The sequence below is a fragment of the Chiloscyllium plagiosum genome, chromosome 24, assembly GCF_004010195.1.
Source record: "Chiloscyllium plagiosum isolate BGI_BamShark_2017 chromosome 24, ASM401019v2, whole genome shotgun sequence".
NCBI classification, from domain to species: domain Eukaryota; kingdom Metazoa; phylum Chordata; class Chondrichthyes; order Orectolobiformes; family Hemiscylliidae; genus Chiloscyllium; species Chiloscyllium plagiosum.
The window spans coordinates 4,094,806-4,108,763 of record NC_057733.1 but is presented as its reverse complement, the minus strand read 5'-3'; the positions used below and the strand labels follow the sequence as shown (position 1 = coordinate 4,108,763).

At 41.9% G+C, this 13,958-nt stretch overlaps 1 protein-coding gene across 1 annotated transcript in view; it reads right to left on the bottom strand.

Annotated features, from left to right (window-relative positions):
- The window catches only part of LOC122561982 (fas-binding factor 1 homolog), a 77,653-nt gene that overhangs the window by 39,696 nt on the left and 23,999 nt on the right, over positions 1-13,958 (bottom strand). Inside the window, exons 5-9 of the mRNA XM_043714331.1 lie at positions 9,857-9,934; positions 6,892-6,927; positions 6,043-6,174; positions 3,405-3,552; positions 1,452-1,585 (exon numbers count right to left, since the gene is read on the bottom strand). Coding sequence (XP_043570266.1) covers positions 1,452-1,585; positions 3,405-3,552; positions 6,043-6,174; positions 6,892-6,927; positions 9,857-9,934 — 528 coding nt within the window. The remainder of the gene's footprint in view (positions 1-1,451; positions 1,586-3,404; positions 3,553-6,042; positions 6,175-6,891; positions 6,928-9,856; positions 9,935-13,958) is intronic.

The window sequence follows — 13,958 nt, the reverse complement described above, 5'->3', positions numbered from 1 at the left end:
TAAAGTATTAGGCTTGTTCACAAAATTAAAGGTAAAAGGCATGGATACAAAATTAGTTTACAGTGAAAACAGGAAATTGCTGCTTTGGGATCTGGGGTTCCCTAAAATTCATTCTTGAGTTGCTGGATCTGTTTGAATTAGCACAGTGATAGTGACAACATGAAGGCGGGACTTTGTCTTTACAAGGACTGTGTAGTGGTCATTCTTACCAAGGAGGAGAAAGTGAGAACTGCAGATGCTGGAGACCACAGTTGAGAGTGTGGTGCTGGAAAAGCACAGCAAATCAGGCAGCATCCAAGGAGCTGGAGAAACGGCATTTCAGGCATAAGCCCTTCATCACTCTCGACTCATTCTTACCAATACTGGCATGGTCAGAGGCATCTGCAGCCAGCAGATTGGTGAAGCTGAGGTCAAATATGTCCCTTCTTGTTGGTTTCTTCTCCACCTACCACAGAATCATTATAACTATATCCTTTAGGACCCTATCAGTTCGATCAGTAGTAATGCTGCCAAGCCAATCTCAGTGGTAGACAATGAAATCCCCTGCTCAGATTACATTCTGTGCCCTTGTCATGCTCAGTGCTACTTCCAAGTGTTGTTCAACATGGAGGAGTACTGATTCATCAGCCAAGGGAGGATGGTACATGATAATCAGCAGGAGTTGTCCTTGTTCATGTTTAATCTGATACCATGAGACTTCATGGGGTCCAGAGTCAATGTTCAGGACTCCCAAGGTAACTCCCTCCCAACTGTATACCGTTGTGCTACCACCTCTGCTGGATCTGCTGCGGGGGCAGGATGTATTCAGAGATCGTAATGGTGGTATCTAGGACATTGCCTCCAAGGTGTGACTCCATGAGTTTGACTATATCAGGCTGTTGTTTGCCTAGTCAGCGAGATAACTCTCCCAAGTTTGACAGTAGTCCCCAGATGTTAGTAAGGAGGACTTTGCAGGGCTAATAGGGCTGTTTCTGCTGTTGTCTTATCTGGTGTATAGTTGATGCCAGGTGATATGCTTGGTTTCATTCCTTTTTGAGACTTCATGGTGATTGATACAACTGAGCGGCTTGCTAGGTCTTTTGCTGTGGATCGAGAGTCACATGTAGGTCAAGCCTGATGAGGATGGCAGATTTCCTTCCCTGGAGGACATTAGTGAATCAGATGGGTTTTTTCAACAATCAGCGATGGTTTTATGCTCATCAGTAAACAGCTAATACCAGATATCTTATTGAATTTAAATTCCACCATCTGCTGTGGCAGGATTCAAACCCAGGTCCCCAGAACATTAGTTGAATTTCTGGATCAATAATATATTGATATCACATAGCCAATGCCTCCCCCATCTTCTCAATTAAGCTCAGAAGAAAGTGCTTCAAAAAGGCTTCAATTTTACTAAATCACACTGAGCATATTTGTATGTGCTGTGGTGCACAAACTGTGACCAGGATTACCTTGTGTTTTTTTGTATTTTGGATCTAGTTTAAATTCTTTTCTTTCTCCAGTTGTAGGTCGCTCAAGTAGTTTCTTAGCTGTTCCTCTCCCCAACAGTTCATCCATCTTTGAGCGAGCAGGACGGGGTGTCTCACTAACAAAGAAATGACACAAGTGAAATCAAAGGACACAGGCTAAACAAAACTCAGTAGAATCCTGTACTACAATAGCACATCCTTGACAGATTTGGTCACTTATAGACATAAGAACTAAGAGCAGAAGTAGGCCATTCAGCCTCTGAGCCAGCTACACCATTCAATAAAATTTTAGTGGGTGGAGTCTTGTTGCAACAGTAGATGTCTCCATGGTGATATCAGAGGTGAGCTGGATTTTCACCCAGAGATGGAACAAGTGACCGCAGGCAATCACTCAGTGGCCAGCCAATTAGCCACGCACAGATGAGGGGTCCAGCCAATTGTGCAATGGGGCGAGGGGGGGCTGAAGATCTGGTCAGCACACATTGCCTGCAAGCAATGTATTATTCTACATGTGAGAGGAGGCTCTTGAACTGGAGCTGCTACCACACCACACAGGCGTGGATGCCAATCACCTGCTGTCACTACATTCAAAGAGGGCACTGGCTCCACATGAGCAGCCCCATGATGCCTCCCTGTAGGTTTTCCCTCAGGCCATCCACAAACAGCAGGTGCTCTTTCCAACTACATTAACATGAGCGACCCCCCCATCAATGAGATTCCCCTCCCCAACCCCTAACCTATAAACCATCATTCTCTATTACTATCACCTTTGACCTGCCTCGAGTTACCCGATGATTCTCCCAACCTCATCACTGACCTGCTCTCCCTCACTCTTGCCTGAACTACCTTTGGTACAGATTGACCCTCTACCATCTTGTTCCCTTTTCTGGACCTCACACAATCCTTCCTAGGTCTACATTCTCCTCCCATGGTCAGTCACGTGCAACCCTTCTGGACAGTTGCTATCTGAACTTATTTGCAACAGTTCAGCCTCCTAATCCCTGGAACAAAGTTCTCCATAAAAGTAATAGCAACTCCTATTTGCTCTAAATCCACCAGGAAAACTACTTTTTGCTTGATGTACACCAATTTTACCCACCAGTGAATCTGAAAGTATACATTTCTCATTTTCTGTCAATTCAATCACAAAGGCTCAATTTAAACTAATGGTCACGCATTTCAATGGGTATACACGACACAGTGTTAAAATAGATTCTCCTGACTGAGTGCTATTGGGAATCATGAGAGTTTTTAAATCGGCCACCATTTTACTTCCCAACTTTCATCCAGTCATCAGGAAGCTGCTGTCTAACGTTCTGCACAATTAAGTGATCCCACCATCTTGCTTTCTGCTCTACGAGCTTCACTAGACTCTGTCCAGTATAGCTCTGACCTCAGAGTTAAAAGATTTATGACAATGTATGACCACTTCTAGATTTAAGCACGTAATCTAGGCCAACAGTCCATTACAGCAGCAGAGGACTGCTCCTCCCACAGAGGAGCGGTCTTTGAAAATATGGTAAATAAAGGCATTGACTCAGGTAACCATGAACTTAAAAGCATAATTAAACCAGGAATGCTGACAAAACTGTCTCAAATTAATTACAATAATTCACAGGGAAAGTGTCACTCACACCTTTAACAGATATTCAGCTGGATTTCATCAGAGGTGGAGTGGGACTTAAAATTATCCCTGCCAACTGGTCCACCATTCCTCAGCTCCCGCCCACTTCCAGCCACTCTTGCAGAGATGAAGTTAGACTTGCAGGAGAACCCTGCTGCAGGGTAGGTGACCGATAGCTTGTTAAGGGCTTAGTTGAGGCTAGTTCAAGGAGGCTCACAGGGATGCCTCAGTTATCTGAATTGTGGTCTGTCATTAATAAGGTCCTGCCCCACACTATTTAAACAATCAGGCCCACCCCAGCATACACTTACTCCTCCAGGTTTTGCTCTGCCTTGTGTATTTTTGGACTATCACCAAATCCAAGTGCATCAATAAAGTCGTCGCCTTCATCATCAAAGAACAATTCGTCCTTCTTCTTTGATGTGGTTACAGCTGAAACAGAAGCAGAACTGGAGGGCACTGAGGGAAATAAACACAAATACTCACAGGATTAGAAGAAAGTTGAGAATGATGAACTTTCTAAACTCTCTGATCCCTTGGACCAAGCTCACCTGTAGCCAATACTGGAAATTCTTTCAAAGCAACCCCTCATCGTTTTACCAGCCCACAACAATACTGCATTAAACAATCTCAGATTAGTAAAGCTAGCACACTCAAAAACTGCGTGCCAATCTAATACTTTAGGTGTGGCGGTCATTATGGCCCTGGGTGACAAGTCAACTAATGAAAGTTGCAGCAATTATATAGCACAAAGGTCTTCACAGCCAAATGTGGCTTTTGAAAATGTTAGGAAATCAGCCAACCATTTTGCAGATGGCAAGCTGTCTATGAGAAATGACCAATTAATCTTCTGTAGTGTGGAGTTTGCACATTCTCCCAGTATCTGCGTGGGTTTCCTCCAGGTGCTCTGGTTTCCTCCCACAATCCAAAGATGTGCAGATAAAAGCAAATTACTCCGGATGCTGGAATTTGAAACCAAAAGAGAAAATGCTAGAAAATCTCAGTAGGTCTGGCAGCATCTGTAAGCTCTTTTCTCTCCTTACAGATGCTGCCAGACCTGCTGAGATTTTCCAGCATTTTCTCTTTTGGCCAAAGATGTGCAGGTTAGGTGAATTGGTCATGCTAAACAGCCCATAGTCAGGATGAATATGGGGAATGGGTCTGGGTGGGTTACTCTTCGGAGGGTCGGTATGGACTTGTTGGGCCGAAGGGCCTGTTTCCAGAGAATCTAATCTAACACTGCTTGAGAATAAATATTGGTAACAACACCAAAAGAACATTCTGCTCTTCTTCAAATAATGCCATGAGATCTTTAACATCCATTCAAAAAGGTATTTGACTTTATATCAAATCTTCTTTCAAACTAAAGTCTCATTCTTCACCCTGGTTACATAAAAAAAAAGGAGACTTTGAAGGAGAAACTATGTATACATTAAGGCAGGATATGAATATTATTAAGGTTTGAAATAGCAATCAGCAATGTTTGATCTTATATCAAGATAAAGAAGAAAACACATGAATGGAAGATGGCATTACAAATGGAAAGTTATTGACTTAATAGTCACAACTTGCTTTCCATCACTCTTCTGTCCTGCCTAAAACTGATTAGTAACCAGACCCACAGATATACAGCACATCCCAGATCAGCATGAATTCCAAACCAAGGGATGCACAAACTACATCAAGTTTTGCTTCGAGGCCCTTCTGGCAGATTATCAGATCTTTTCAGAACCTAACCTTATGCTTTCAAGCCACTCCTTACAACTTGCCTATTTAGTCACCCGCCATAATGCCTCCTTTCTTTGACAGTCACTTTTTGATTAATTAGGCTCCTGTGAAATTATGAAATTGTGTTAGTAGATTAATTAATTTCACCATATAAATGTAACTTGTTGCGGGATCATCAAAGGGACAAGGATCAGGGAAGACCTTCGACCCAACTTGTTCATGCTGCCTAGTTTTCACAATTTAAACTAGTCCCAAATGCCTGCGTTTTGTCCATATCCCTCCATACCTCCATCCCTCCATGTACTTATCTAAATGTTTCTTAAAATGACAAAATTGTACTCGCTTCCACCACTACCTCTGGCAGCCCATTCCAGACATTCACCACCTTGTGAAAAAGTTGCCCCAGGACCTTCTATATCTCTCTCCTCCCATCTTAAACATACAATCTCTAGTTTTAGATTCCCCTATCATGTGGAAAAGCTGTTGGCTATCTACCTTATCTATGTCTTTCATGATTTTATAGATCTCTGTAAGGTCACCCCTCAGTCTCCTATACTCCAGGGACAAAAAGTCCCAGCCTATCCAGCTTCTCCTCATAACTTAAACTTTCCAGTCCAGGTAGCATCCTGGTAAATCTTTCTAGTTTAATAATATCCTTCCTATAGTAAAAGGGTGAAGGAGCATTGAAATTAATCTGGAGGCTCTATGACCATTTCCCTGTTTTGGGGATATGGGGATCACATCTTGTGAAAGGTTCATCAATAAAAGGATGAAAACACACACCGAGAGCAAGCCTTAAATGTACAATCTGAACAGCCATCTAAAAAACAAAAAGTACTAACCAGGGAATGGATTTCCCAGACAAAGAATCAGGTGAAAGAACTGGCTACAGATTAGATCCCATTTATTACCTAGCAATTAAAATTTCCTTTGGGATGAAATTGCAATTGAAGTTATATGTTACTTGTTGGCCAACTTGATGGTCAACCAAGGACTATCTGAATCTCCCAGACGAGGGAAGAGTACCATGGACATCTAGAAAAATAAAATTTAATCTACTCATAATGAAAGTGTTCACTGTACATACATTATACCATGTAGAAGATTGAACATTCAATAGTACAAATGTTTCAAAAGTCACAATCCTCCAAATCGGTGAATTTTCATTTTGACAAAATGGAAAATACTAAACGTTTTCATCAGGGCACCATTTGTCAATACCTTTTTCCTCTTTCTGTGGCTGCAGATCAAACTTTAAAGGGCTACGTTTCTGTCCTGATACCACCACTTTTTTCGGTTTCTTTGGCTCATCTTCTTCATCTGTTAAAATCCCTGCTAACGGATCGTCTATATCTTGAAAAGAGACAGGAGCACTATGTAAAGAGAAACATTTATTGCAACAATACCCATAGAAAGTATTCAAAAAATGCATTCATGGAATTGCTTGAAAAAGCCTTTGGCATCTGGCTGGGGCTGCACTGGTTACCAAAGCACAGTGTGAGGAATAAGGGGATTTGTAGCGAACAGCCAATAGAAGCATAGGAACAACACTAAATGTCTCAATGTTCATAATCTAGACTACATCTCTGATGGCAATGTTCAAATTCAGTTTTAATTTTGTTCCCCAGATAGTTGTAACATAGAAGGAAAATAATTAATTAAATGTAAAATAATTTAGCAATTTCATTTATTTTAAATTTTCAGAAGAAATAGCCATACAACAACACACTAAGAGACAAATAGTTTACATTCTAAGAGATGGGAAGTAGAAGCATTGTACAAAGCTATACCCAAGTACAGCCTGCTTCTGATCATGCAGTCATTTTATTTTGTTCACCCCAAAACTGGAATTATCAGATTACCATTTTCATACTATCAGCTCGGAATAGAAGAAACCTCTTGAAGAGCTGAGACTAAACTTTGTGGAATTGATTAAGGTTTCAGAGAGAGAATTTGCGACAGAAAACCACAAAGCAGGTTTCAGTCTGGGAGGAAGTGCAGCTTCTAAGCATTCCAGTGCAACAAGAACAAGGAGGAAAATGCAGGCCTCTTCTTCGGTATTCTGTTTACCTTGTTTTGTTGTTTCTGAACCAACATCCTCCTCATCTGAAGTTTTGTGCGGAAAAAAACATGCAAAAATGATTTTATTTTGGTGAAGAATGGTCACTTCCAACTGAGGTCAACAAAGTCCCCACTACACTTCCTGAGAAAAAATATCTAATGCACAATCATATTCAATGCAAGAATACCACATTTTTTAATGCACATGACCCCGTGCTGTTCAAATAACACAACTTGGGGATAAATGAAACTTTGTGTAATAGTGTAAAACGAGTGAAAGCAAATAGTTATCACTTCCCAGGAAGAGCACAAGTTAATTTATTTTTAAGGGCTCTTCTTCAGGTTTGCTGCAGGACCTCCTTTTTGATTTCCAGGCACTACACTTTGATTTTGAGGAGTTTCTTTTTCATTCTCAGTAGCTGGTTCATCACAACTCAGTCACATAGTAATAATATTTTCTGTAATTGTGTTGGCATATGGGGCATCTAGACACACATTGATGCAGAATGAGAATTCATAAATATCTCAATAATTTTCAAACTTCCATTAAATTTAAAGCCTCAAAATTCTAGAAAGTATTTCTCGAAAAAAAACTGTACACACCACCATATTTGCATTGGCACATGACCACACGCATAAGTTAACAACAAAAGTTTTGCTGTGATATGTAAAGATTACATGTATTTTATTAAGAAATATAAAATTAAAAATGGCAATTTGGATTATTAGGTTTTTTTCACAACTCAAAGGAAAAGTGGAACAGTATGACTTTTGTTTTGGCTGAATCTGGATTTGGTATTCTTGGGAGATGCTGGCACCAGGTGTTTTTTTTTTGGGGGGGGGGGGGGGGAAGAGAGAGAAAAAGTTATTGCCCAGCAACAACTTGTGGATTGGCTGTAAGTGGCAGTTTGTCATAGCGCTGAGAGGAGAGTGAGCATTCAGGACTCAGACTCCAAAAGGAAAAGAAATAAAATACAAAAGATTTTGCCACAAAGAAAGAATCGCAAACTCAGACCAACACCGAAGTCCATTGGCCAGCTATCAACTTGAGGATTGCCACAGCTGACAACAATGTGACAGCATTGCCAAAAAGCAATTAAGTTTGTATTTTCTCGTTCATTGATAATACCTGGTGATAGTTTACTTTATCTTAGACAGTGGTAATAGACATTAAATCAGAAATTAAATTTGTGACTACTCGTGGAATGCCGGAGCTTAATTTCCACCAAGGTTGTGAAAAATAAGGGACACACACTTCTACACGGAAGAAGCCAGTACCCTAAAATTCCTTCCAAAGATTGGTGAGGTCAGAGCTAATGTGTTTCCATCATGTTGGACAAAGGTGGCAAATCTTAACCTCAGATTTAAATTTAACAATCAACAGTGTTTATCACATGGTTACCTACTTAGTACTTCCTGAAGATATACAGTCTTAAACTAAACATTCCATATTAATCTCAGAGGAGTTAATTATGTTACTGACTTCACATTTACCTGGTTGCTAGTTAAGCTCCATCTTCCTTGATAGTTTTATGCTGTTCTTTCTCCCCCTTCCAACTTCCTGTTGAGCTTCCCTCATCCATTCCCTTACAACTACACTCTTCACACAAGACCCTGTAGTTCTCACCTTCCTCATCCTCAATCTTTCTCTTCCCCCACCGTCACTCACTTGTACCCTCCTTCTCCTCTCCCATCCCTCTCACACTCTCCTTCTCCCCTACCAACTCCCATTAGAGCTTTACGCTCCCCCCCTCTTGCAACCTCCTTCAACACTTCTTTTTATTCACTCATAGGATGTAGATATTGTTGGCCATTTATAACCAATTACCAGTTGCCCAGAAGTAGTTGGTGGTGAGCTATCTTCTGAAACTTGTTGCAATTCATTGCTGCAGATAGTACAATGCCATTAGACAGGGAGTTCCAAGATTATGATCCACTGGCACTGGAGGAATAGTGATATAGTTCTGAGTCATGATGGTGAGTGACTTGGAGAAAATCTTGGAAGGTGTTGCCTTTTGTCCTTCCAGGTGGTTGTGGTCATAGAAGGTACTACCTAAGGAGCCTTGATGAACTTCTGCAGTGCATCTTGTAGTTGGTAGACATTGTTGCTACTGAACATTAATGGTGAAATGAATGAATGTTTACAATTAGGGTATCAAATGGGCTACTTTGATCTGGATGCTGGATGGTGTCAAGGTTCTCCAGTGTTGTTGAAGGCATCCGGACAAGTGGGGGAGTATTCCAAGACTTATAGGGCACACGTCGACAATTTTCCACATTATCTGGTAGACGCCCATGTTGTAGCAGTAACGGAACAGTGTGCAAGTTCTGGATCACTAGACTACAGAACTATTACTGAAGTGCTGTCAGGAACAGAATCCAGGGCTTCCAACGCTTTCTTGATATCATGTGAAGTGAATTGAACTGGCCGAAGACTGGCATCTGTTATGTTGGGAATCTTGGGAGGATGATGAGCTGGATCATCCACTCAGCAATTCTGGTTGAAGATTGTTGAAAATGCTTTTGTCTCAACTTTTGTACTACTCTGCTGGGCCCTCCCATTATTGAGAATGGGATATTTGTGGTGTCTCCTCCTCTAGTCTCCTTCCTCACCTCCCACCCCACTTGCACCCTAAATAGGCTCCAAGCCATTTGGTGTGTCAGAAAACCAAGATGCCTTCCTTTGCGGATAATTTATTGATTACTCGGTCTCTCAATTCTTTCCAATCCCCAGTGTTACTGGTGCTGCCTACATGCAAGCACTAAGACAATTAATAGCCACCACCTGTTTCTTCTTAAACTTAAATAAAGACAGAAACAGACCTAGCAATGTGATTAACCAGATATTAACATCAAATGACGGCTTAAAAAGGTTAACGAATCATCTTATCCCACTCAAATCTGCTTCGTTACTTGAGCAATCCAAGTTCCATAATGACTTGCACCATGGTCACTGCATGCATTAAAAACTTACCTTCAAATGTGAACTTCTTGTATTGGTGCTTAGAGGTTAGAGGGGCAGAGCGATATTCCTCATCCTCACCAACCACATCTGCAGAGATGAGTATACAATTAATGTTATACGTAAACCTTCGAACAATTAAAGGAAGGAATTATGATTTGGGGCATTTTTGGGATTTCAGACTTGATTGCTGAATTCTTGAAGGACTTCCCACTTGACCAATCTGTTTCAGCCATTGCCCCTGGGTCAATGGAGGCCCAAAAACTCTTCTTTGTGGCTCAAACTCTCACACCAATTTTCTAGTCAGTAGACTCTTTGATGCCCAACTTTGCAATTTGTCAAATTACTTTCACTTTTCCCAAAATAATTCTCAATCCACCTCAAAAACAAAAGCAAACAGACAAAATGATCGATAGAAATGAAAAAAACATTCAAGGTTTGTGTAAATATTTGTAGCTTGGGTGTCGGTTGTCATAGTTGTGGGCATGCTCACCGAGCTGGGAAGTTGATTTGCAGATGTTTCATTCCCTGTCGAGTGACATCAGTGCTTTGGAGTCTCCTGTGAAGTGCTGCAGTATAGTGTCTTCTGGAATTTTGTTTGGTTCTATTCCTGCTGCTTCACTTGCCGGTTCTGCTTGTTCATTATAGTGGCCGGTATATTGAGTCGAGATCTATGTGCTTGTTGATGGAGTCCATGAATGATTGCCACGCTTCTAGAAATTCTCTGGCTGCCCTATGTTTAGCTTTCCCCATAATCGTTGTGTTGTCCCAGTCGAATTTATGGTCCTTATCATCTACATGTACATTTACATCTACATTTGTGGGCGGCACGGTGGCACAGTGGTTAGCACTGCTGCCTTACAGCGCCAGAGACCCGGGTTCAATTCCCGACTGACTGTGTGGAGTTTGCACATTCTCCCCGTGTCTGCGTGGGTTTCCTCCGGGTGCTCCAGTTTCCTTCCACAGTCCAAAGATGTGCAAGTCAGGTGAACTGGCCATGCTAAATTGCCTGTAGTGTGAGGTAAAAAGTGGTTAATGTAGGGGAATGGGTGGGTTGCGCTTCGGCAGGTCGGTGTGGACTTGTTGGGCCGAAGGGCCTGTTTCCACACTAAGTAATCTAATCTAATCTAATGTATGGCTACTAGGGACAGCTGGTCGTGGCGTTTAGTGGCTAGTTGGTGTTCATGGATGCTGATTGCTAGTTGTCTGCCTGTTTACCCTATATAGTATTTTGTGTAGTCTTTACATGGAATCCTGTAAATTACATTAGTCTTGCACATGATGGATATAGGGTCTTTTGTCCTGGTGAGTTGTTGTCTGAGCGTGGTTGTCAGTTCATGGGCTGTCACGAATCCTAGTGGTCGGAGAAGTCTGGCTGTCAGTTCAGAGGATGTTTAGCGAGTTAGGTCATATCATCGTCGTGTTGTTTGTCTGTTAGGCATCGGCGGATATCCATTCTTGGCAAAGACTCTGTAGAGGTGTTCTTCCCTTCGTAGGTTGGGAGTGCTGCATTGTGTTGTAGCCTTTTTGAACAGGGTCCTAATGCAGTTTTTCTTGTGTGTTTGGGTGGTTACTGTTGGAGTTCAAGACCTGATTGGTGTGTGTGGCTTTCCTGTACACCTCTGTGGTGCATTCACCATTCTGTGTTCTTTCTACCATCACATCCAGGAATGGGAGTTGATTGTAGGTTCCCTCCTCACTCATAAATCTGATCCCTGTGAGCATGGTGTTAATAATCTGGCGAGCGTTCTCGATTTCTGTTTTCTTAAAGATAACTGAAGTGTCGTCTATGTATCTGATCCAGAGTTTGGGTCAGATTTGTGGTAAGGGTTGTTTGTTCCAATCTTTGCATCACTGCTTCTGCTATGAGCCCAGAGATGGGTGAGCCCATAGGTGTTCCATCGATCTGTTTATATATCTGGGTCATATAGTGTTTCTCAAAGCATGGCACTCAGTCATGGAATCCATCAACAAGCACATTGACCTAGACCCAATATACCAACCGCTGCAACGAACAACCAGAACCAGCAACCGGAAGCAGCAGAAAAGAAACCAAAAAAATTCCAGAAGACACAGTAGAGCTGTGCTTCACAGAAGGCTCCAAAGCACTGAAGATGACACCTAGGCAGGAGACAAAGCAAATGCAAATCAACCTGCCAGCTCAGCGAACCTACCCACAACTACAATAGAAAAAATATTTTTTTATAAATTGGCCCCATGATTTTGCTCCAAGTACCCAGGACTGGATGATCATCCTTTTAATTTTGGAAATTCCAGAGCAATCCTGGACAGTTAGCAATTCTAGCACAGAGAAATCCAGCAAATTTCTGCATTTGCTGAGTGCAAATTGACTTGCTGCTCAAATATTAGCAATTTGCACCGAAGGAGCAGTAAAAATGCCACTTAGATTTACTTCCAAGATACTTCAAATTGCAATTTAGCCTGAATTAGAATCATTACCTTAATAGATGATATGGTATTCAAATCAGGAAGGGGGTCTGGATGTAGGTTTGCTTGCTGAGCTGGAAGGTTCGTTTTCAGACGTTTCATCACCATACTAGGTAACATCATTAGTGAGCCTCTGGATGAATCATTGGTGGTATGGCCTGCTTTCTATTTGTTAGATTAGATTACTTAGATTACTTACAGTGTGGAAACAGGCCCTTCGGCCCAACAAGTCCACACCGACCCGCCGAAGCAAAACCCACCCATACCCCGACATTTACCCCTTACCTAACACTACTGGCAATTTAGCATGGCCAATTCACCTGACCTGCACATCTTTGGACTGTGGGAGGAAACCGGAGCACCCGGAGGAAACCCACGCAGACACGGGGAGAATGTGCAAACTCCACACAGTCAGTCGCCTGAGTCGGGAATTGAACCCGGGTCTCATGGCGCTGTGAGGCAGCAGTGCTAACCACTGTGCCACCGTGCCGCCCACAATATTTAAAGTCGCCTATCCTTGTGTGTTTAGGTTTCCTTGGGTTGATGATGTCATTTCCTGTGGTAATGTAATTTCCTGTTCTTTTTCTCAGGAAGTGCGAAAGGTGCTAAACAAATTAAACGTTTCCTTCTTTATTGGAAACATCCCCTCAGCAACGTTCCTCATGATAACTGATTGAAAACAGTCCAAGTCAGAAATGGGGGCAAATTGGAACCCCTAACTCTCCTTTATATCCAGTGCTATCTTGCAAGCCTCCCATGGTTTCACTACCTTGTTTAATTATTCCACATATTTCGAACTCTTTTAGTAAAAGCTATAGTTTTACATTAATTTCTGCTTATATAAATCTATTAGTGCATTTGCTGTTGTGATCCTTACAGTGGGCCAAGTAATATGTTACTTCATCAACCAGGAATATATAATTGAATGGATAATGTATTATTCCACTTCAACTATGCATCTGTATTTAAAGTCGCCTATCCTTTTAAGGGTGCAAAGTTGAAGTGTGACACATCAATACAAATTTGCATTAGTTGCATTGTGGACAAGGCACATAGACTGCAGATGCTTCGAAATTCCAGGGTCAGGTCAGAAGAAACTAGCACAAAATTAATTCCCTTTACCTACGTATCTTTCCACACTGAAAAGGGGCACAGTATGTCAGACTGCTCTTGTAAGCCTTCACTGAACCAGCTACAGAGCTGCAAATGGTACTACAGTGGAGTTACCAATCCTGCAGGGTTGTTCTGGAATTTGCATAAATTGAAGATCAATCTCCAAGACCCTGTTTTGGGCAACTATGGAAAAAAATCAAAGGGATCTTAAAAATGAGTATTGTTTTTGACCATTTTCTTTAAAGATTTCTCATAACCTGATGTAAAATAATGAAAATGGTCAAAAACAAAAGGCTGTTTGTCTGACAGTCAAGCAACAGAGTTGTTGTCTCTGGTTTGTTACCCGTGCCACGTGATAGAGAGTCGAGGAATAGGGAGAGAGAACAGTTAAATGCGTGGCTACAGGGATGGTGCAGGAGGGAGGGATTCCGGTATCTGGATAACTGGGGTTCTTACTGGGGAAGGTGGGACCTCTATAAACAGGATGGCCTATACCCGAACCTGAGGGGCGCCAGTATCCTTGGGGGGAGGTTTGCTAGTGCTCTTGAGGGGG